Here is a 23,758-nt window from a genome sequence, read left to right as displayed (position 1 = left end):
CATGTATTTTAAGCATATATTTTTAAAACACAGCCTAATCATTTGGGGGAAAAGAGATTTATTCACATGATTGTAGCACTGGAACATTGTTGCCTTGGTGCACATTGTTGCCATAGGCAACTATTGTTCTAACCATCAAAGTTATTTAATTGAATTCCGTGCACACATCCAAGGTGTATTTAATCAGAAAGTAGATATAGCACAATACCATTTATGGACATTTTGTACATAGAATTTCATTAACTCTGACACTTGTAAAGCTCATCTTAATGCAGCTGTTTTCAAATGGTGTGACTAGTGTGTGGCTCAGAGCTCTGGTTTGACATGCAGCACAGCAAATGCAATATCCCCCTGGTCATTAAGACAATCCATCTCCAGAATGAGTGTGTGAGTGTGTTTATGGGACACGTGTTACATGTACTTAATATGCAAACCTTGGTGACAGACTCATTATTCCCAAAATAACAATGCCTCATTACGTGTGCTACAGGACAATCTTATTACCACCAGAGATTCAGAGACAACATCATTTATATTGCTTTATATCTATATTTTCAGTGTGGTCCAAAAGCCTGAGACCACACTGAAAATCTGGGATTTTTTTTTCATTTAAAATTAGAAATAAACAGAAGGTTTTAGAATTTTAAGATATTTAAACCAAAAAGTAAATGTTCAATATCTTGAATATTTAATAGTCAAGATTCTGCACTATTTCTAGGTCCCTATTGAAATGTAAGCAAATGTGTGATATTGACCATGTTAACTGCTTTGTACAAAAGTTCAGATTTTCCTCATGCCTAATCTGTTCTATTGAAGCATGTGTTCAGACGACACTCCGATGGATCTAAAATGTATCACAGGGTTTTGCACAAACTTGTGGAGTCCATGCCAGCTCATTACGCAAAAATGGAACGTACCAAATACTAAGAAACGCTGTAAATCATGTAAATATTTCAACGCTTCTTTGAAATTAGAAAAGAACGCAAAATAGAAGCATTTTCACTAGTGGTCTCAGACTTATATAAAACATGGACTAATATAATTTGAAGCTTACAGTAATAACCATATGTCGCTGTTACGTTAAAAAAATTACTGTATGTAATAATGTACATTATATTAGAATTGGGTATTAAGTCTCAAATGACATTATTCCATCCTCAGATGTCTTTAACAAGTTAGCATGTGTTGAAATGCTATCTAGCAACCAAACAATATGGTTTTATATATAAACAATTGCTTATTTATATAGGCCAATGAGACAATGTGTAAAATTCTGTATTATTTCAAATCCACATGAATTGCTGTATCTATAAATTAGACTGAAAGATTTATATAAACCTTCATTTTATATATCACTATTCCAATCGAAATATAAATTATTATTATTCTAGTGAAATGTAATTGATTTAATAGAGTTTAATACAAATGGTGTGTAATACAAATGTTTGCTAATTTGGTTCAGAATGCTTCATAGCACTTCTTAATTGAAGGGACAATGATGATGATTGAAGATTCTTCCCTTGCTTTCATCTGTCTCTTGCTGATTTTATCCTAAATTGTTGGGCCACAAACTGGGCCTTCTTTATAGCTAGCTGAGTGTCCTCCTCGCTGATGCCGAGGTGCCACACAGCTCTCACTGTTCCTCTGACGTGAGGGAACATGAGCACACGTACACCCTGGTCCAGAGCGTCAATCTCCTCGTCGCTCACCTCCTCCATCAGCTCACAGAAATGAGACGGACTCAGTCCAGGAACTCGCAAACAGAAACGCACGATGTTGGTTTCAACAGAAGCCAAGTCCACATGGTACAAAGGAGGATCACATTCTGTCAAAGCTGTGAGGAAAGACAGAGACTTCATTTTAGACACCTCAAAGGGAATATTTTATGCTGATGTGTTTTAGCTATTTTCCTGCATGATATCGACTCGAGCAAGGAGTATTAAGTCCAGCTCCACTGTCTGACAGTTTGATCTTGTTATTTGCAAAAGTATTCAACCCCCCCAGAATTTATCAAATTTGTCTGAATAACAATAAATACGATGTGATACACATACTCTTCCTGTCAGTATTTTTATTGCAAACTCGTGTTCTCTTACAGTGAATTTTTAAAGTGAAAATTAATTATTGGTCAGCAAATACTTCAAAGAAAATCAAAAACTGAAAAACGCTGCTTGCATAAGTATTCAACCCTAAAGTTCCAGATGAAAGATACTGCCTTAACAAGGACACAACTTACTTATAATTGGCCTTCACTTTGAAATATTAAAACAGCTCCCATTTTCTGAACAAAAACCACCTCAGTTGAACTGGCATTGAGAGACTGTCAGTCTGAAGGAAAGGAGTGAAAATGAAGGCTAAAGAGCATTCTAAAATGTTTAAAAATTTTCATAAATGTGAAAAATTTAGATCTAAGAGGTTGGACATCCCAGTATGCACTGCTAGCTCAATAGTGAGGAAATGGATCTGCATCACACTGCATCACACCACACAAGCACTAGACAAGCCTGTCCCTCAAAACACGGCGCTAAAACAAAACAGTTACTGGTGAGGGAAGCCACAGTGAAGCCAACAGTCAAGATGTGGTTTTTTTTGTGATGAGACCAAGATCGAGATATTTGTTTGAGACAAGTTTGAAAGTGCTATGTGTGGAAGAAATCTAACGCAGGCCATACTTCAATCAACCTCAAAAACTGGGCTTCTTGTCAATATTGAAGGAAGAATGAATGGAGCAAAAACAGGGGGATATTGCAAGAGAAACTGCTTCAGTCTGCCAAAATAAAAAAAATATATAAATTTAAAAAAAAAAAAGCTTGGGGAAAATCTCACCTTTCAGCAGGACAATGGTTCCAAACAAAAGGCCGAAGCAATGCAGGAGTCGTTAAAAACAAAAAGGTGCCAAGTCAAAGTCCAGGTCTGAATCCCACTGAGAATCTGTGGCAATGTTTGAAAACTGCAGTCAACGAACATGAAGAACCTGGAACAAATCTGCCAGGACGAATGGGTGAAAATCACTCCCAAACAGTGTGCAAAGTTGGTAGGAACTTAACAAACCTAAAGCTGTTACTGAAGCAAAAAAGGTGGCTCTACCAAGTACTAGTCTGAAGGAGTTGAATACTTATGCAAGCAGCATTTTTCAGTTTTTTTTGTTTTTTTTTTTTAAGATCTGCTGACAAATAATCAATTTTAACTTTGAAAATAAACTTTAAGAGCACATTGGTTTGCAACAGAAAATACTGGCTGGAACAATCTGTGTAAATGTATTTTGTAATCTAGACGAATCTGATGACTTTTAAGGGGGTAGAATACTTTTGCAAGACATTGTACATTCAAAAACCTATGGAATACCTTTTGAGACCAATATTAAATACAGGTCATTTTCATAATCTGAATAGAGCACCCAGAAAACCAGCTTGAGCACTTGTATAACCCGTCTCTAAATATGTGTAAATTTCCAAGTGTAAATAATGACTTAATTCACTACCTCTGTATACGGCCCACAGTCACTATCTAGCATTAGCTACCCTGTGACTGGTTATTTCAGTTAATTAAATAAAATATGTATCAACATGATGATGTATCAAATATGGTTATGCAAAGGCTTTCTGTGTGTTATCTATTAATGCTGTTTAGCTGTACAAGGGAATCTACATCTTCTGTTATGTTTCACAGAATCTTTTAAAGGATATTGCTGGAGGGTAAACACAGACAGAGCACACAAATTATTAGCTGCATGGTGATTCATTTTACTGTATTATAAACACCAGAGATTCAATTATAACATATCCTTATGCACATGCACACAGTAACCAAGAGGTCACTATTGACATGTGACATAACCAACTGTCAGCTATCCATTGTGATTTGTTTGGAGCCAATTATCCTCTTGCACATGAGGACAGCATAATGATGCTCCCACTTTACAGTAGCTATTCACAGATCCACTGTCAGATATGAAGCCTATGTTCAGACAAAGCTTTCATCTTCACCACCCACCTTCATCTAGCCATATTTTCAATCCTGTCAAAGTATGTTCTGAATATTGAACTGTTTACCACTCAATGCAGTATTTTATAGCAATTTTTACAGCTTGATGGAGATGAAGCCAGCAACCCTCTGACTGGCTGTTGACCTTCACTACATCTTACTGTCACTAAAATCACTTTATTGATTCATTCAATCAAAGAGGTTGGTAGCAGTTCATTCAGAAAATGCATCATTATTACTGTAGTAGTGTGTTCCAACAAAACAGGGAACTTCCATTTAAATTAAAATAAAGTCAATAGTTAGGTGAAAATATGCACACGTTGGTCAGTTAAAGCACCAATCTGGCCAAAACAGAAGTAGCTATACTATCTGTCGTAAACATGCCAACTTGCCACTGCAGCAGTCTCTCAAGCCAGAGTTTCTGGTTATAATACTGGTGAAGTCTTGTCCTAATAACACATCCTGGAGGTGAAGTAAATGCCTACAACTATAATATGTGGCCAAAAGTACATGGAAACTTGACCATGGCACTCATATGAGCGGTTGAACATGCCATTCCAAAGGCATGGCATTAATATGGATTTGACCCCTCCGTTTGCTGCTATAACAGCTTTCACTCTTCTGGGAAGGCTTTCCATGAAATTTTGGAATGTTGCTTTGGGTTTTGTGCCCATTCAGGCACAAGAGCATTGAAGTGGTTGGGCAGTGATGTCATTTCAAAGGTGTTCAGTGGGGTTGAGATCAGGGCTCTATGTATGCAATCCGAGTTTTTCCACTCCAGCCTTGGCAACCATGTCTTACTGGACTTCACTTTGTACATAGGGTCGTTGTCATGGAACAGGTTTAGATTAGGCTCCTTACTTTCAATGAAGGGAAATCTTAATGCTACAGCATCCAAAGGTATTCTAGACAAACATGTGCCTCTGAATTTGTGACACAAGTCTGGGGAAGTCCCACATGTGGGGGTCACAGTCAGGCATCCACATAATTTTGGCCATATATTGTACTTTTGGGTGGATATTTGTGAGTGGGTTGCTTCTTTATGTGTCTAACGCTTAAAAACTAGCAAGCAAGTAGATATGTAGTCCCCAAAGTGGATTCTTTTCCTACAACAGCATGTCCTGAACTGTGTAACTCTCTCATACCACAGCGAGTTGCCAGTAATCACAATTTTAATGTATTAATGAATGGCACATCACACTTTTAACCATTTACAGTTATGTGTAATGTTATAGAATGTCAACAAGTTAATTATTAATCACTTTATAGTAGCTATAAACATTCATTCCCTCAGCAGCTCATTTTTTCTCTCTCTTAAAGTTAATAAGACATAAAAAATGCAGCTTGTCATGTAAAAGTGTAAAGTCCTCTGTCCTGAAGATTCTCCCATGGTGGAAAACTTAATGTTAAAAAGTGCTGACACTGGAGACTCATTTCATAAATGATAAATAAATGTCTCCTAAATGGTAAATAAATGTCTCCTAAGCAGCTCTTAAAAATAAGTAGCTCTTCTGAATGAAACTATGGCAAGTAAATAAAACACTATTCAGCAGGATACCTGTCTTTGACAGGCAGTGTAAGCCTACATGCAGTGTGAATACATGTATTTCAAGTCACAGAAATGGCTTTGAGGATCATACATCACCTCTGGCAAAGGTCCTGGCATTCCTGTGGTCCTCCTCTAGTCTAGCCATCATGTCCAACAGGGCAATCTTTCCAGCTGCTGCTAAAATACCTGACTGGCGCATTCCACCTCCCAGGGCTTTACGAGCACGCACTGCTCTCTGGATGAACTCTTTAGACCCAGCAAGCATGGTACCAGCAGGTGCTCCCAATCCCTTTCAAAGAGAGCCTGTGAGCAATGATTGCTAAGATATAGTATATTGAAATAATGGTACATTTTGCTAGAACCACTATTCATCTCTCCCTTGCAATTTTTGCTACACTCATTGTATTATTTTCTATTTTATTTTTAATATATTTTTCTCCAATACATTTGATCCTGTTTTGCTGTCATGTTGTGTTTTGTATCTAATATGTTATGCTGAACACACTTACCGTGATGGAACAGCTTATAAGTATACTGTTAGAGACTATAACTCATATTTTTCTATGCAAAATTTGTGTTAGTCAGTAGAAGTGTCACTGCTGTGCTGAGTAGATCCACCACCCACATCGGACTCATCAATGTTCCTATGGTCCCTTTCCAGTTATTGTATATCAATAATATACATCTAAATATAGTAGTGTTACCTGATAAAATGGTCAATGAGTGCAGGTAAAAGACAGTTGTATGTAGTAAACTGGCAACTTGTAATCTTGTATAGTAATTAATTTTATTCAGTTTTAAGAAAAGTTTAAAACAATACTGGCTCACTGAAACAGATGCATGTTTTTACTGATCATTCAGTACTGTTATATATGCTGAATAATGGCTTTTGAAACATATAATGTAGCCATGCATTAAGCATGTCTGCATGCTGACATCTTTTGTTGGGTGAAAGTACAAAAATGAATTTAATGTGCATCTGTCAGCATGTAAAACAGGGATTCATATTCTAGAAGATGAAGTCTTGTAATTGAAATGCAGATATCTTCACTATCACCCTGACTCTAATTTACATTAAGTTGAAAGTAGGTTTACTTCAGCTGAGAGAGAAGTGTATGGCAAATTCTGGATGATAGCTCCTGATTACAGGCTGGCTAGCAGCAACGCAATTTACTATTGAAAAGAAAATATAGGTTATATTATATTCAGGCAAATATTCAGAATCAGAATGCATCAGTTAAAAAGAACCAGATCCCAACAGTCTTAACATCAGAAGATGCACTTAAAAATCCAAAACATTTGGCTGAAGTGTTACATTTCCCCTAGAAGGTTAGCTAAAAAGTGACTCAAATTCTAATGAAAACAACTTCGTGCTGGACTTTAATCTAAAGAGATTTCAAAATGATCACCCTGCAAATAATGACATCATAGCAAGCAAAAATATCTTGAATATATTGATATACTTGTGATTTGATACATGCACAATGTTAACATAAAAGCATTAGATAAACTTGCTTGGAATATTATATTTATCCAAGTTTTATGGAAGATAAAAACCAAGCTTTTTTCTATTTTAGGACTTTAACAGAAGCCACCATCAGTGAGTAGTGCTCTTACCTTAGACAGACACACACTGACCGTGTGGCAGTGTTTGAGTAAAGCAGAGGGATGCACACCCAGTGCCACTGCTGCATTCATCAGCCTTGCACCATCCATATGCACAGCAAGTCCATACTTATCTGCTATAGAGCGCAGCTGACAGGAAAAGAGTTCAGACCATGTTAACACCACCAGAGATAAACTGATTTATCAACACTCTATGCTAATCTTTGTCATTCCATTTACGAAATGACTTAATTGGAATTAAAGTGTGACTAGTATAAATGTATTTTGTAATACAATGTCTCTAACCTGCTGCAGGAAGGAGACAGGGAGAACGCGTCCACCCATGATGTTGTGTGTGTTTTCTACACACACCAGGCGTGAGCGGGGGTAATGCGCATCAGGATAGTCATGGCGGATCTTTGATTCCAGCTGCTCCAGATCAAACGTTCCATCAGCCAGAGTCGTGAGTGTGGTGGAGTGTACACCAGCAAGCTGGAGAAATGAGTCAGAGCAGGTGCCTTTCATCAGCGTCCAACACATGACAGTCACACACTCAGATAATATGGCATACTTCAGAAAACACATACGTACTTCTGCTCATGCTGGAGCAACAAACCAATCAAATGATAAAGGGTTGAGATAAGTTTATTTAATTATCCAGCTACCAAACTATGATTTAGAATGGTGATGCAGCAATGACACAAACACATTATGATGTAAATCAATACAAAAATTAAACACATGGCACATAAATGTATGCTTTCTGATTCAGTCTCTGTGAACCATACCTGTGCACTCCCTCCCTGCTCATAGATGTGCAGATGAGAGAGATCCCCCACTATCATCTCATCGCCCCTCTCTCTGCAGTGCACCATGACTGAGAGAGAAAGAAAGAGAGAGAAATGTGCAGTGAGAGCTGTAAAACTAAATTTGGATGGAATTTGTTAACACAGCACTAAATTCACATTTTTCATCTAAACAGAGACTTAAAAAAACTGAAAGTGAAAACAATAAATTGACCAGGCCCCTTAAAACTGTTTATAAAGCGTTTTTAAAATATTTATCATCATCAATTCTTGTGTTAAACCTTTTAAGCAACCCCATTCCTAGTAACAAGAAAAGCAAATTCGCATTCCTTTTTGGAATCTATTGCAAATATATCTCACATATGTGAAATTATAGCACTCACTTATGAGTAAAATAAGCACAATTTATGTTTTATTTGGGGTACATTAGACCAGAGACCAACCTTGTTGTGTGATTATCAAAGACTGACAGGCTAGACTGCTATGTCAAAGTTTAGCCAATACTTGCTTTTTAAGCATTACAAATTTAATCAGGTTAAAAGATAACATGAAAAGTGCCAAGGAGTGACCTAAACAACCTAAGTGCCAAGGAGTGACCTAAACAAAACTTTACTTGCTTTGCAAACTGCATATATGTTCAATCACATTATAAGGCAGATGAACAGTGCCTCATAAATAATAAAATAAAATCAACATTTAATTTCCAAATGTAACAAGTTCAGTCAGTCCCATTTGTTTGCATGCACATGGGTGGCAATGTTTAGTCACAATGGCATGCACATTGCAAATGTGTTTCTGGCTGCTGTTGCTAGTTTTTTGACATTCTTTGGGATGTAAAAATATAACTGGTGCCAGGTCTCAGCAAAATTTCCAGCCCAACTACATCCAAAATACTGCATACAAAGACCAAACACTAGCTCAAGAAATTCTGGCATTGGAAAAGGGAGACTGATTTTTCTACATTTTTCAGTCATTTTTTGGTTTGCAATATGTCTTTTTGTCATCACCTAATACGTACACTCCATATACTCCATAATTGGTACTGTACATTGTATATACTCTGTTCACACCTACATATCACCTTTGTTTGCCATAGCCGGTTTGCATAAATGAATTAGATTTAATTCTGATTATTTGCTTTAAAACAAGATCTTGGCAGCTGCGGACAATTTTTAAACTAGCACAGAAAAACGCAGATTTGCTTTTTCCACCTGCAACTTTGTTCCAAAACTAGTGTAAAAACCACAACCCTGGTAACCCAGATTATAACTGTGTGTGTTTGTGTGTGTGTGTGTGTGTGTGTGAGAGAGAGAGAGAGTGAGAGAAGATTTTTAGTCTGCACCTGGCTGGTCAGATCTGACCGGAACACCATGGAAGCAGAAAATTTGAACAATCTACTGAAAAGTCAACAAAATTCATTATCATTAATTTTATGTGGTTAGACATTGGATGAAGTCATTGAGCCGCATGCCAGTCAGATAAGAGAAACTATAGTTATGAGGACAACAATGCCAAATCAGTCAAATTTGACCAGAACACAACAGGAGTGTTAAATATGAGCTCAGCTTGTAATCTGATAGACTTTGAATAGTCCGAAAGGGCCAACATTATACGGCATTATAAGTTGTACTCAAAATTTTTACCTAGGTAAAATTGCTGTTATTACTGTTATTAGTGAATAATGTTATTAGTCATTTGTCATGCTATATTTTGACATGTTTGGCTACTTTTACCTGAATTTTTAGAACGTGAAAATACAAATTGAGACTCCAACACTAAAATCTTTTGAAATGGGGTAAGTGTGTAGAGATGGTGCTAGGCCACTAGTAGCCTTCTGAGCATTACAAAAACATCTTAAAGGAAAAAGCAACTCCAAAAACCTTTTGGCTCTTCTGTCTTTGTTTTCGCTTTGTGTTTAAAAGCAAGGTGATGGAGTCGTGTACTAGTATTACAGTTAAAAGCCCACTGAAGCAGTAATGATGCCTCTGCCACTATATTCTTGTGGTATTTAAAATAGCCTTTTATGCCAGATGCACCTTCAGAGCCGCTTCTCAGCAATTATGCACACTAAGTAATTTTATTGGGCTAATAACCTTAACAATAGATTTACATTGAGATTATTTTTTTTTTAATCAGAACCCAATAGACAAATCTCAGAAATACAGATTTTATATGAAATAGGCCAAATGACGTTTAGCAAGTTAAACCAAAGGGGAAAAAAAATATTGGCAAAATGTAAATTTATTAAATACACCACAGGAAAAAATTATTTTATTTAATGTAACATGATCGAAGCTCCATAGCTAAGACGCGACCCTGCCAGACACCCAAAGCATTTCAGTGTGAGTCTCTAGTCTACCTCTTAGAGAAACAGTGAAAAACATAGTTCATTTTTACATTATACATTATAGATCTTACCTGCAATCAAATTGCTCATGGTTCCTGTGGGTACAAACAAAGCTGCCTCCATGCCAAACATATCAGCCGCCACTGTCTGCAGTTCTGAAAAAAACAAAAACAAACGAATCACAAATCAGCAACTTACATGCACACATCCATTTTCAAATTAGGGGCTATAACATCTATATTTTGACACTATAGGTTTGGTGTTGTTATAACGCAAGTGGTGTTCCACAACAGTAAATGTATCTATAAATGGATAAAAAGCAAGATGTGCTGTTCTTTAGTAAAACAAAATGGTTAGTGTTGGCAAATTACTGTGGTATAAGAGTAATAAAACACATACTGGTATAAGAAAATAATCAGCTGCAGGGTGGTAATGGCATCACAGCACAGTTGTTTATTATTACCCTAAAACAACACGCTCCTGTTAAAATATAGCATGTTGTACATACTACATTTTAACATCTTATTTTGTATATTTTATTTGTATGTGTACAGTTAAACACTATACATCACTCTTTTGGTGCATAGTTAAATTATCGTTCCATTACTCTTCACCAGTACTCATCTCAGTTTCTAATCATAACACTACTATTGTCTGCATATTTTTGGTCGGTAGACTGAAAAAAAAAACACCACTGCTGTACCAGCACTACACAGTACAAAAATGTCAGCGCCACTAAAATGGCCAATGATCCAAATAAGATTTGTTCTTGTTGGTCCTATGGTGATCTCTTATCATTGATAGATAGGGTAGAGAGGAGCTGATAAACTGTATATAACCAAAGATGGTCTACAGTCACTAACTGTATACAGATGTTATCTATATGGTAGGTGTATCTGATGAAATGGCCAATGAGTGCAAGTGGGCCACATTTAGGCAGCTTTCATGACTGCTGTTAATGATTAGAAATCAAATGGCAATTAAAACCCAAAATATTTGAGTCGCAAAGATTATATTGATTATATTGATTTTACAATAAGTCCATATGTTGCATATTAGATCAAATCATCATTGGCAGATACTGTAGACCAGTATTTTATTTTTTTTTTTTTTGTTACAGTGGTGGAAATCACAATCATCCATTATCAATGTTATTCTATTTATTATTAAGTTCTTATGGTTATTAGCCTGTTTGATTGGAACTGAATAGGTTTAATCTAAACCTTAGTGATTAAAAAACAAGTGGGCCTATAAATAATGTCAACTCAGACCTATCTACTGTCCTCTGACAGCTCTATGGCTCTAATAAATAGCCAAATGGTTATTGTACACATGTAAATAATGTTTATGAAATAAATCAGTGTGGGTGTTTTACATTTAAAGGGGTCCTTGGCTATAAACATTTGAGAGCCCCTGCTGTAGATAAATCACCGAGTCATTCCTGAATCTTTGGCAACCCTGACTTCAGTGAACCATGGGAGATCTTTGCTCTGACAAATATTTTTGTCTGAGACTCATAACAATCATTATATCAGCTAAGATTTCATTTCATTTTGTGACCGGATTTACAGTCATGTTCAGCCCAAATAAAAGGTGCTAATGTTGTTGTTGTTGTTCCTCTTCCGGCTGCTCTCATTAGATTTCTCCACAGCAGATCAGGGATGGATATTTGATTTGACAAAAAAAAAAATACATCCTCTAACCATTAACGGTGGGGTCTTCACCGAACACATCATCTCCGACCCTGGCCTGTGCCATGGCGCTGCGCATGGCTTGTCCCGGCTCAGTCACCGTGTCACTGCGCAGGTCCACCGTGTGCCAGGCGCCTGAGCCGCGAGCCGCCGCGCTGCCGGCGCGGTAAAGCCTCACCTGATCCGCTACACGCATATGCCCGCTGTATATTCGCTCTGAGACCCAGCGGAACTTCACACAACGCACAAGTGACCGAACTGAAACGGACATCTTGTTAGCAAAGTTTCAGAATAAAACCTACTCTTTACTAAAAACTTCAACTTTGTGTTGCTGCATTCGATAATCGTTCACTATAAACTGTTTGTAAATCCAGACATGCACAATGGAGCATGAATCATCGATAACCTGGGTTGCCAGGTCTGCCGTGTTCCTGAGGTGTAGTACTCTACCGATCGAGTCTTTTCTAAGTGAATCGTGTAAATAGTACGAGCTCTATAGTGTCTAAACGATTCCTTTGGTACTTTGCAAATGTGCTATTTCCTTTGCCAAAGATTTCCTATCCATAAAATATCATACAGACACCATGAGTGATAGAAGGGCAAAATGGTTTTTTTTTATCCCGTTTTGAACGATTAATCAAATGAATGAATAAAAACTCACGTGGTTTGATTCACGTAAACTGGTAGTTCAGAAGAATCGAATCGTTGAAGTGAATCGTACATTACTACTACAAGTCACTCAGCCTGTAAGCCTTATAAACTGTGACTGATAATGAGCTTGACGTATTTAAAAAGTGAAGTTAAAAAAAAAATGGTCCAGTCAGGAAAGACGTTGTATTGTACTCTCTGGGTATGACATTTCCACCAGAGTTTCCCAGGTTTGGCAGCTGTGTGTACAGTGCTCCTCTAGTGGGAGAACAGCAGTGGATAGTGCAGTGCTCACAGTGTTTCTCACTCTGTCCACACGAGGATGCCATCAGTCCATTCCCACACCACACTCTCTTCATCTCCTGGTAACGTCACACAGTTCACATGCAATAATAAATCATTTAAAATTATATACATTACAGCCATCCTAGTCCAACGATCAGCACCCTCGAGTTTGTTTAAGCACTCTCTCTGAAACTATTAGGTCTGAAGTCATATACAAGGACTGGATGGATGGACAGACAGACAGACAGACAGACAGGTCAGCCTTAACCTCATGTGATCACATCACAGATCATATGACAGCAGAGCTCTGTAACATGACCGCCTCTGGTGACACATTTAAATAGCTGAAGTAATGTACTCTTATTTATAAGCATACTGGCCAGTCAGGCCTACCCGGCTGATGCAGTGATGTCACACCGCCTGGAGCGAAGGATTCCAGGCCTTTACCGGCGGTGTGTTCACAGGCCTGCTTTGTCTGTTTGATTCTAATAAAAGCCAAGAGGAGGTGTCAGCCTGCACGGTGAATGAGAGGAGAACAGCTGCCCAGGTTTCCAGTAAGAGGCATGACGACAGGGGAGTGGAGCAGAGGGTGTGTCGGCTGGCACCCTGTGTTCAGATTGTATTCTAATGAGAATGTTTGTCCTGCTGGCACAGTGCCATGGCAAGCTCCTCTGCTCCTTCCTCTATAGGCTGGAAATGAACCAGAACTGCAACATAAAACTTTAAGTTGTTTTTTTGCATTAGTGCCATCTAGTACTGAAATAAATTCATTTTAAAGTTACATAAAGTTACATGCACTGTGAGTGACAGGGGGACTCTAGCATGTGTAAATGTACTAAAAGTCAGTTTGAGATGGTTAGGAATGTAAAAGTATTTCCAGTCAAGCTCTCTCTGCTAGGACAACTCTTCACCCTCAGTGCACTCTATTTAAAGTGCATCTGTTTGGGGTTAAAAAGCCTTTCATTTTATGCAAACACAGTTCAGGAGACTGTAAAAGGATCAAGGCAAAAAAAAAAAAAAAGGAAAGGTTCTTTCACACTGATTTTTTTCCCCTGACCAAAGTTCATTTGAAAGCATTAGGCTCCAAAATGATGAGCTGCTTGAAAAAAAGGTAATACATTTTACCCTTTGGGTAAAATATATTACGTTAAATATATGGGGGAGGTCTTGCATTTAGAAATTTGACTTACAGTACTGTGCAAAAGTCAAAATTACATATATATAAAATCGGTAAAAACAAAAATGCTTTAAAGTTATTCATTACTATATATTAAATATATAGTCCAAAGTGCTGTTTTACTTAATTTCCTCATTCCTATTTTCTTTTTAATATTTAATCCTATTTCACACATGACTGCTGAAGATTGCAATAGTAGCTCAGTGGTTAGGACAAGGGACTACTGATTGGAAGGTTGTGAGTTCAAAACCCCAGCTTGAGCAAGGCCCTTAACAGTTGTGTAAATGAGATAAATGTAAGTTGCTCTGGATAAGGGTGCTGTAAATGTAAAGATATATATACACAGTTAGGCCTGGAAGTATTTGGACAATGACAGAGTTTTTGTGATTTTGCCTTTATACACCACCACAGTGGATTTGAAATAAAACAATCAAGATATGATCGAAGTGTAGACTTTCAGCTTTATTTTAAGAGGTTCCACAAAAATATGACATTTACCATTTAGGAATTATGGGCAATTTTAAGCAAAGTACCTCCATTTTCAGGGGCTCGAAGGTATTTGGACAATTGACTGACAAGAAGTTAATTGACCAGGTCCGGTCCATTCCCTCGTTACTTCAAGACAAATGAGGCAGATAAAAGGTCTGGAGTTGATATCAGGTATTGAGTTGGAATTTGGCAGCTTTTCGATTGGAGCTACCAATATGAAGTCCAAGGAGATCTCAATGCAAGTGAAGGAGGCCATCATTAGGATGAAAAAACAAAAGAGACCTATCAGAGAGATAGAAAAAACTTTAAGAGTGGCCAAATCAACAATTTGGTACATTCTTAAAAAGAAGGAATGCACTGGCAAGCTCAGCAACACCAAAAGGCCTGGACGACCACAGAAGACAACTAAAGTGGATGATTGCAGAATCCTTTCCTTGGTGAAGAAAAACCCCTTCGCAACATCAATAGAAGTCAAGAATACTCTGGAGATGGTAGGCGTATCAGTGTCAAAATCTACAATCAAGAGTCGCCTTCATAAATGTAAATACAGAGGGTTTACAACAAGGTGCAAACCACTGGTAACATTCAAGAACAGGAAAGCAAGATTAGACTTTCCCAGAAAACATCCAAAAAAGCCTCCCATGTTCTGCAATAAGATTCTTTGGCCTGATGAAACCAAGATTAACTTGTACCAGAATGATGGGATGAGAAAAGTATGGCAAAAGAAAGGAACAGCTCATGATCCAAAGTATACCACATCATGTGTCAAACATGGTGGAGGAAGTGTTATGGCATGGGCATGTACGGCTGCCAATGGAATGGACTCACTGGTGTTTATTGATGATGTGACTGCTGACAGAAGTAGCAAAATGAATTCTGAGGTGTACAGGGCTACACTCTCTGCTCACATTCAGCCAAATGCTACAAAACTGATAAGACGCTGCTTCACAGTGCAGGTGGATAATGACCCTAAACATACTGCGAAAGCTACTCGAGACTTTTTGAAGGCAAAGAAATGGAATATTCTTCAAAGGCCAAGTCAGTCGTCTGATCTCAACCCAATAGAGCATGCTTTTCTCTTACTGAAGACAAGACCAAAGGCAGAAAGACCCACAAACAAGTGTAGTGAAGGCCTGGCAAAGCATCTCCAGGGAGGAAACTTGGAATTTGAGTTTTGAGAACATGGGCTCCAGACTTCAGGCAGTCATTGACTGCAAAGGATTTTCATCCAAGTTTTAAAATTATGGTTATATTTACAATTATGTCACTTTGTCCAAATACCTTTGAGCCCCTGAAAATGGAGGTACTTTGCTGAAAATGGCTGTAATTCCTAAATGGTAAATGTCATATTTTTGTGGAACCTCTTAAAATAAAGCTGAAAGTCTACACTTCGATCACATCTTGATTGTTTTATTTCAAATCCATTGTGGTGGTGTATAAAGGCAAGATCACAAAAACTCTGTCATTGTCCAAATACTTCCGGACCTGACTGTATATAAAGAAGACATTTGCACAGTGCTGTAAGTGATTAGCCTTTGGGGGGGTCCTCAGTGCTTCAGCCTCAATTGCCTGCCTTCCTAACCTGTAGCTATGCTTCTGTTTTTATGCTCATACTATGTGCTACAACTGCAGGACCTTTTTTTAATAATGTCAGTTAGTTGTGAACTCTCTCATTTCAGTACAGTATGACAAGGGTCTTAAATTTATCTATGAAATGAGATACACCTCCCTGATTGCATTGCATATTTGTCTAATTTATTGTGCATTTGTCATATTTAGTTTTTTTTCAGTTTGTTTCCAAATGAGAAGAATTCTTATTATTTGTCTATTCAACTGTGTAGAAAGGCCTTGTGCAAACTGGTATTAGTTTCTGGACTTTTTTTGGGGGGGGGGATAGAGGTTTCACACTTGCAGTTACTCCATTATTCGTTAATTGAGTTGTATTATACAACCAACACAAGATATTTGACTAGATTCTTTACTGTATAAATATAAAAGAAGACATTATGTTTAGTTGATTATGTTAGCTGTTATAGCTGACCAGCACTGTGAAGCCCAAAATGGACTGTGTGTCCTGTGGTGCATCATTTCCCACTTAGAGACTAATACAGGCTAAACATAGAGAAGATGTGTGAGCACTTTCTAGATCATGACATAGCAGAGGATGGAATCTAATGGATCTATTTTTGTGGAGTGTTTACAGCAACACAAACACAATAAAAACACAAAATTGACCCACCCACTTTTCTAATACCATGGTCCAAAAATTACATCACATCATTGCTATAATGGTACATAACATCACAACAATTGAACCATACTTCTACTCCCAACACCTCAACAGTGAGCCATAAAAAAGCCTTTTACAGTGCTGTACTCATGTATTACCTTTGTGTAACAGAGGAGGACCTTTTTAAAAATTATTCTAATTAGTATAGTTTAAAGCCAAACTTGCATATGCACATTTTTGCACTTCTCTTCTCTTGTAGTACTTTTGCAGATGACAGCTGCAGAATGGTTCTTTTATTACTGATAGACCTTTGCTCCATCATATCACTGTGATGTAAGTGCAACAAATCATTTCCTGTCACACTGCTTACAGTGACTGCCACAACTTTTAAAAACAGCACTAAAATACTCCTGTCATATTGCTCCATGAAGAAAATATTTCCATTTTCCAAAAGGAAAAAAAATGAAACTCTCTCTCCACCTCTCTCTCTCTCTCTCTCTTCTCTTTTTCCCTACTTTTTTCCCCTCAAGCCCTGATTCCTGGCAGTACACGGGATTCCACAACAGGTATTCCAGTAAAGGCTGGATGACATTGTTCAGGGTTACAGTTATAGTAAAGCCCAGTGTGACAGCATTTCAGACTAATGCCTTCAGAATATTTGTTTTTATCAGAACTTTCCAGGAATGTTACATAAGTAACTCTGACTTTCACAGTACTTTTCTTCTCTTATAACTCTAATCCCTTCTCCCTTCTGTGTGTGTTTGTGTGTACATGTAGATGTGTGTGTGTGGGCTTGTCATAAAACTCTGCAGAGAACCTGTGTCTGCATCTTAGTGTGATTGATATAACTCAAAATTCAGCTCCTTCACAACAACAAACTGATTTCATACATCCAGCAGTAACAAACATTCCATTAGAAAAAAAAAAGGAAAAAGAAAGAAAGTCAGCCATTATTGTCACAGAAGTACTGTACAGAGAAATTCTTTTCTTCACATATCCTAGTGTTTTAGTAAGCTGGGGTCAAAGCACAGGGTCAGTCATGCAGAGGGCACTAGAGGTCTTGCTCAAGGGCTCAACAGTGGCAAATTGGTGGTGCTGGGATTTGAAGTCACAATGCTCTTCTGTTATATCATTGTTGCTGATGTAGTTTGCACATGTGAGTGAATGACTATGCAGAAAAAGTTAGAATATCTTAAATACATGAAAACTATTATTTCTCTTTATTTTCTATATATTTTCTCGATATTTTTAGTTATTTCAAGATATTCTATTGGCAGAATATTTTGCTTATTTCAAGATAGTGTTTATTTCTAGAAAGAAGCAAAATTAACTGCCAGTAGAAGACTTGAAATTAGTAAATATATCTAAGTAATCTTATAATGAGATAGGTAACTTATATCTTAACTTGCTAATATATAATTTGTTGCAGTGTTGATTTTATGCAGTAAATCAAATCCAGAACTCGTGTTGCTGTATGTGTGGAGTGTTTCACATGTTCTCCTTATGTACACGTGGGTTTCCTCCAGGTTCTCTGTGTTCCTCTCATCTCCCAAAAAAAAAAAAAAAAAGAAAAAAAAAAACCCTCTAAATTACCTCTAGGTATAAGGCAGTGTGTGTGAATAAGTGTGTGAATGTGTATGTGCATGGTGACCTGCAATGGGCTAAAGTCCCATCTAGAGTGTATTCCTGCCTCACACCCGGTGTCCCTGGGATAGACTCTGGATCCACCATGACTCTGAGAAACAGCTACTGAAGATGAATGGATGAATGAATATTCCCTTATAATTGCTTTATTAATTTGTTGACAAATAAAATAATTAATTTCTCTGCAATGTCACATCTTTTCAAAAAAAAAAAAAACGAGATAGTTTTGATAGTGTTAACTGCAGATAATCTTTCCTTTCTTTTTACTCTTCTAATGTAAATTAATTTTGTTAATTAAATAATTTTAATTAATTTTAATTAATGTTAAATCAACATTAACAATGTTGATTCAATTCAATTTAATTTTATTTGTATAGCACTTTTATCAATAGACATTCTTACAATGGAGCTTTACAGAAATCAGGATGAAGATGTATATTTAGCTCTCTACTCAACAAGCCAGAGGCAACAATGGCAAGGAAAAACTCCATCAGATGGCATTAGGAAGAAACCCTGAGAGGAAACAGACTCAAAAGATAACCCACCTTTTTCTGGGTGACACCGGAAAATGGGATTATAAATCATTATACAATAGTCTTTATGATTACAGAAGCAGTTCTTGGGTACAAATGTACAGTGTCCACATGACATTATCCACAGAAGAAAGGGTGAGTCTTGGACACAAAGATTTTTGGAGCGTGCAATCTTTAGGGTATCTCTGTGGTACCATCCACAGCAGCAGAAGGTGCAGAAGCTTCGAGCAGAAGTCGAGGTAGAAGATGATGACAGTTTCCTTTTAATCAGTTATGTAAGTGAGGAAAGAAACCCACAGTTACACAGTTTCTTGTCTTTGCATGTGTGTGGGTGTGCATGTGTGTTTGCCCACATACTTGCTCTGTACATGCTTCAGAAATGTGCTGGACCTCTCTCAGCTGAGCCGTTTTTTTTCTGACACAAAATTGGATTAACTGTGAACAGAAGAGACAGAGAAATATTGACTCCTTCTCGGAAAGCAGAGAAGGGATGACGCCTTTCCAATAACCATAAACCCTAGGGCTGAAAATAGACCATACAATTGTATATATCACACATGAGCACTTGCAGATGGAGGATGGTGCTGTTCCACTTTCTGTGTCAATCAATCAGTTTTAAATCAACACACTCCTAATAATGCCCATGATCAAAAGCAAATATGATAATTAGATACTACTATCAGAGCAGCTTGCCATGGTGCATGCAGAACATATTTTCATACTGATGAATGGTTGTAAACATGATGGTGTAAACTATTTGGCTGACTATTTTTAAACACTGAATGTGATGTTAGGAACAGTGATGTTAGGAATCTTCTGTATGCACACACTGTTTGTCTGCATAGACACATGACAAAGCAATGATATGCTATTCCAGTAAAGGAAGTTTAATATGTGTTCTGTGTGTGAGACATCTGCTCTCTCACTGTTTATCTCACACTCACGCTGTGTCTCATTTCTCAGTCACTCTACAGCCATTAACCAGATCTAGGTTTTCCGGTAGAACCCTGAGGCATCACAGTCAGTCACCTGCATAATGAAAACCCCTTTCCCCAGACTGGAACATACACAAGGGCCTGTTGCTACTGTTTGACACCTGCTGTTCATCAGTAATGCTATCATCTGTACTGACTATAAATGGGTAGATAGCTTTCTGTGGTGGACAAATAAACATTTTTGCATGACAAACTTTTTTTTCTAACAGAATAAATTTTACCTTATTGCCATGCCTTTGCTTTTGACTGTATTGTACTGGTCGAACCATTTAATATCCCAAACAGGGGTGACTTTACAAAAGCAAGACCTGCCATCTGCCAGGACTTGCTGAGCCTTTAATGTTTTTTTTTTTCTCCTTTATTGGTTCCGAGCAGGAAGTCAGTCTCCAAGGACAATGGCACTGCCAAAGCTGGCTTTGTTTTGCAGACAGGTTTACGGTCAGGATTGTCTCTCAGCTGTGTGTGAACAGCACAGAATCATGTGACTGCTATGTCACTGTGCAAATATTTATATTAATTCAGAATGCTCATATTATATTTTCATAGCACTGCTTATTTTACCCAAATATGCAGACAGCTCAACTGTAGGGTTACTGGAGGTCATTTCTCTAGACCAATTTTTCAGAATTGTTTAGCCAGTTTCAGGATTTGGTGCTACCTTATAACAGAAAAGTGGTTGTTTATAGCAGTGATTGTTATCACAATAACAGAAATATTTGCTCCCCATACAGGCTGTATTTTTCCATCGCGATACCTGAGTGACCCATAAGCAACAATCATGAAACCATGATAAATGACTCCAAGATAAATGACCATCCACCATCCAAATAATTCCTAAATCTTTTTAAAAACTGACTCAGCCATATTCCTATAGTATATTTATTTTTCCTGGCCTAATTTACCATACAGCAGCCATATAGCCTTGGCCTTAATTTACCATATAGCAGACCTACACTTATTATCTTGCATTTGGATTACCTTGCATTTGGTGACTAGTTTGTACTAATTTGTCATCTACACAAAGGATTATCATTTCTTATATTAAATTTCTTTCTCATAACCACACACACACACACAAACATAAAATAAACAGTTTAAATGATTTTTTTATTAAATTATTTTTATTTTACCTTTCTGATTATACTCATATTCTGATGCACACATTGTCTCCTCCAACCTGTAATAAAATGTAATGGAAAGTGTCTCTCAGCTGTGCAGCTCATGCTCCTTTCCTGTTTACACTCACCTTTCTCACGGTCTCTTTGTCTTCTTTCCTTCATCCTAAATTAGGTCTTGCCCTGTGACTCTCCTGTCCCCCTCTCCTCTCCTCACCATTTTAATCTATTTCTGTGTTTTCTACCCCTCACTGTCAAAGATGTCCTTGTACCTCCATTGATCCCCTTCCCCCTTTTCCTCCTCTTCTCCCTCTGTTTTGCTATGTGGGAAAGTCACATGGTTTCCGTGAAGTCGTGCACCATAAAGCACTGAGTATGGGGGGATCGGTGGGGGTCTCACTGGCAGCTTTGCTTTCAAACACTAGAGCCTTCCAACTTGTTCCCATGTTGCAATGCCTAAAACAAGACTGCCTGCTGTATCTGTGCATATTTGCAGAAGAATGTCATATTAAATAAAGTGCAGCACAAAAATGGTACCTATAAAACTTATAGCCAGTATAGCCTAGGGAAGTAGTCTGCATTATAATATCTCTAATGCAGAGTCATAAAGGATTGGAGATTGAAATGATGACTGAGACAAAATCAATAGGAACACAGTTTAACCTCTAACTCGTGCTGCTGTTTTTAAATATCGCTCTGTCTGGTGCAAGACATAGTCAAATATTGCACATAATGGTTAATATAGGGATTGCATGTTAGAGGACACATCACTATCTGTCTGTTTCACACCCTGCTTAGTGTACAGGATGTTTATATCTATGAGAGGAAATAGCAAGACTGATATCATTCTGATAAATTAGGATTTCTTATCTTGAAAGAAATGCATGTATAAATGATGCATATTTTAAAATGGAAACTTCCCCTCAATGTATTTTTGTATTATACGGAAACTACAATGAATTATTGCCAAGATCATAGCCTTACTGTAATATTTTTATATATTTTTTTGTATCTTAAAAAAGTAAGTCTACTCCAGAAGTGTCATACCATCATATCTGTATTAACTAACGTTACAAAACAGACACATGATAATAATCAGTGGTTTACGTATAAGCAAGGACCAAAGGCCAAAACTAAAGCACTAAAAGCCCCCAATATTCTCCTTATCAACACTCTGTATGTTTAAGAGCATTCTTTTGCAAAATAAAGTTACCAAAGGTGTTTGTAGGTGTTTAACTATGGTTTCACATTCACATAAATTTACATTTCCTTTACATTTACAGCATTTGGCCTTTATCCAGAGCAACATACAGAAGTGCTTTGTAGTCTCCACTGAAAATATAACCCTATACTATCAAGCAAAATCCCTGTTAGACAGAAGTTAGTATCAATTAGTACATCAACAAAAACAGTACAACTTGAGTTTTTTTTTTTTAATTTATATTTAGATATCAGCTGTGACTGAGTTTACTGTATATGTGGCATGAATGGGTTAAAATATTTTTTAAAAAAAAGTTTAATGCAATGATCTGTGCACTGTTAATAGTGCACTCCACAAAGACTAGTCTGGTTGAATGTGTTCATCATGCTCTTTTAAACTCTGAGTCTCTGGCTCTGGTTTAATTCTGACTGTTTTCTTTTGAACAGTATGAGTCCCATGACGGCAGAGCTATAGTCAGTCTGGCAGATGCTGATGCTGTATGAAGGAATGTGGCTGAAAGTACTTCTGGTTCCTGGAATGCCTCTGGCTTTATCTGCAGCGCCTTTAATGCAATTACCTCAGCTCAGGCCCACAAAGAGGGTTTCCTGGAACTCCAGAGGGGCCTTTGTTATGACAGGTTTACCGAGTTAACCTAAGTACACCTGACTGCAGTTTTATGGTAGTTACTCATTCATACACTTGGAGAACACGCAGCGGCACACACTCCCTCTGATAAAGCCAGGGATCTGATTCATTCAAGACTCATGATTCATTTAAAACTAAAACTTACATAGGTTTAAATGTGAAAGTAGAGAAGAAAGCTCTCCTTCTTTCAAACTTTCAAAGACCAGCAGATCAAATTAAAGTCTTTGGAAACTATAAGGATATTATGTTGAAGATTACTTGTTTATCAATGAAAAAAAATCTTTCAACGAAGCAAAAAAGTGCAACATCCATACCAAAAAACATTATTAGCATACAATCTGGACCATCTACAGTAACAGAAAATGTTCCAGTCAGGTTTCCTAAGAACTTACCAGAGAGTCATGCTAACAACTCTTTTCCATAGCTGAAGCCTTTGCCTGAGGGAGGAATTCACTATAGTTTTGCACTGCAGGGAAGCCATGAGTCATGCCTATTTGGCTTGAGCTGGACGGGTGGCTTTTCCTCTCAACGTTTCTCATTCTCAGCAGATCTCTCATTACTTCAGGCAGAGCAGGAGAAATAATGTTGCTATGGGGACAAATTTTATTTGTATTTATTGCCTCTAATTCAAATCCAAAACCTCTTTGTATAGGCCAAATGAAATACTTTAAATAAACAGCAAGTATTGAGAATGAACCACAATGAACATGTATGGTGGTGGCCAACGATTAACGAGAACTTGAAACTACATTCCAGAAATGTTAATCAAACCATCACACCGTAAATCTTATGCATGAGTTTTTTTCCTGTAAGA

At 37.4% G+C, this 23,758-nt stretch overlaps 1 protein-coding gene across 2 annotated transcripts; it reads right to left on the bottom strand.

Moving 5' to 3' along the window:
- Positions 1–45: 45 nt before the first annotated feature.
- Positions 46–21,472, bottom strand: tha1 (threonine aldolase 1). 2 transcript variants are annotated; one of them, XM_034309653.2, is made up of 8 exons: positions 21,230–21,472; positions 19,346–19,423; positions 10,363–10,446; positions 7,927–8,015; positions 7,445–7,630; positions 7,151–7,288; positions 5,630–5,822; positions 46–1,834 (listed from the first exon to the last, which is right to left on the bottom strand). In XM_034309653.2, the coding sequence occupies exons 2-8, from the start codon at positions 19,356–19,358 to the stop codon at positions 1,527–1,529; spliced, it is 1,011 nt and encodes a 336-aa protein (XP_034165544.2). In that variant the 5' UTR covers positions 19,359–19,423; positions 21,230–21,472; the 3' UTR covers positions 46–1,526. The 2 variants fall into 2 exon arrangements, with proteins under 2 accessions (XP_034165544.2, XP_026770396.3); XM_026914595.3 differs by lacking the exons at positions 19,346–19,423; positions 21,230–21,472 and adding an exon at positions 11,995–12,426 and having other exon boundaries at positions 47–1,834.
- Between the last annotated feature and the right edge of the window lie 2,286 nt (positions 21,473–23,758).

The sequence above is a fragment of the Pangasianodon hypophthalmus genome, chromosome 12 (assembly GCF_027358585.1).
Source record: "Pangasianodon hypophthalmus isolate fPanHyp1 chromosome 12, fPanHyp1.pri, whole genome shotgun sequence".
Taxonomy (NCBI): Eukaryota; Metazoa; Chordata; class Actinopteri; order Siluriformes; family Pangasiidae; genus Pangasianodon; species Pangasianodon hypophthalmus.
The sequence above is the reverse complement of the archived record's forward strand: the minus strand, read 5'-3'. Positions and strand labels throughout refer to the sequence as shown.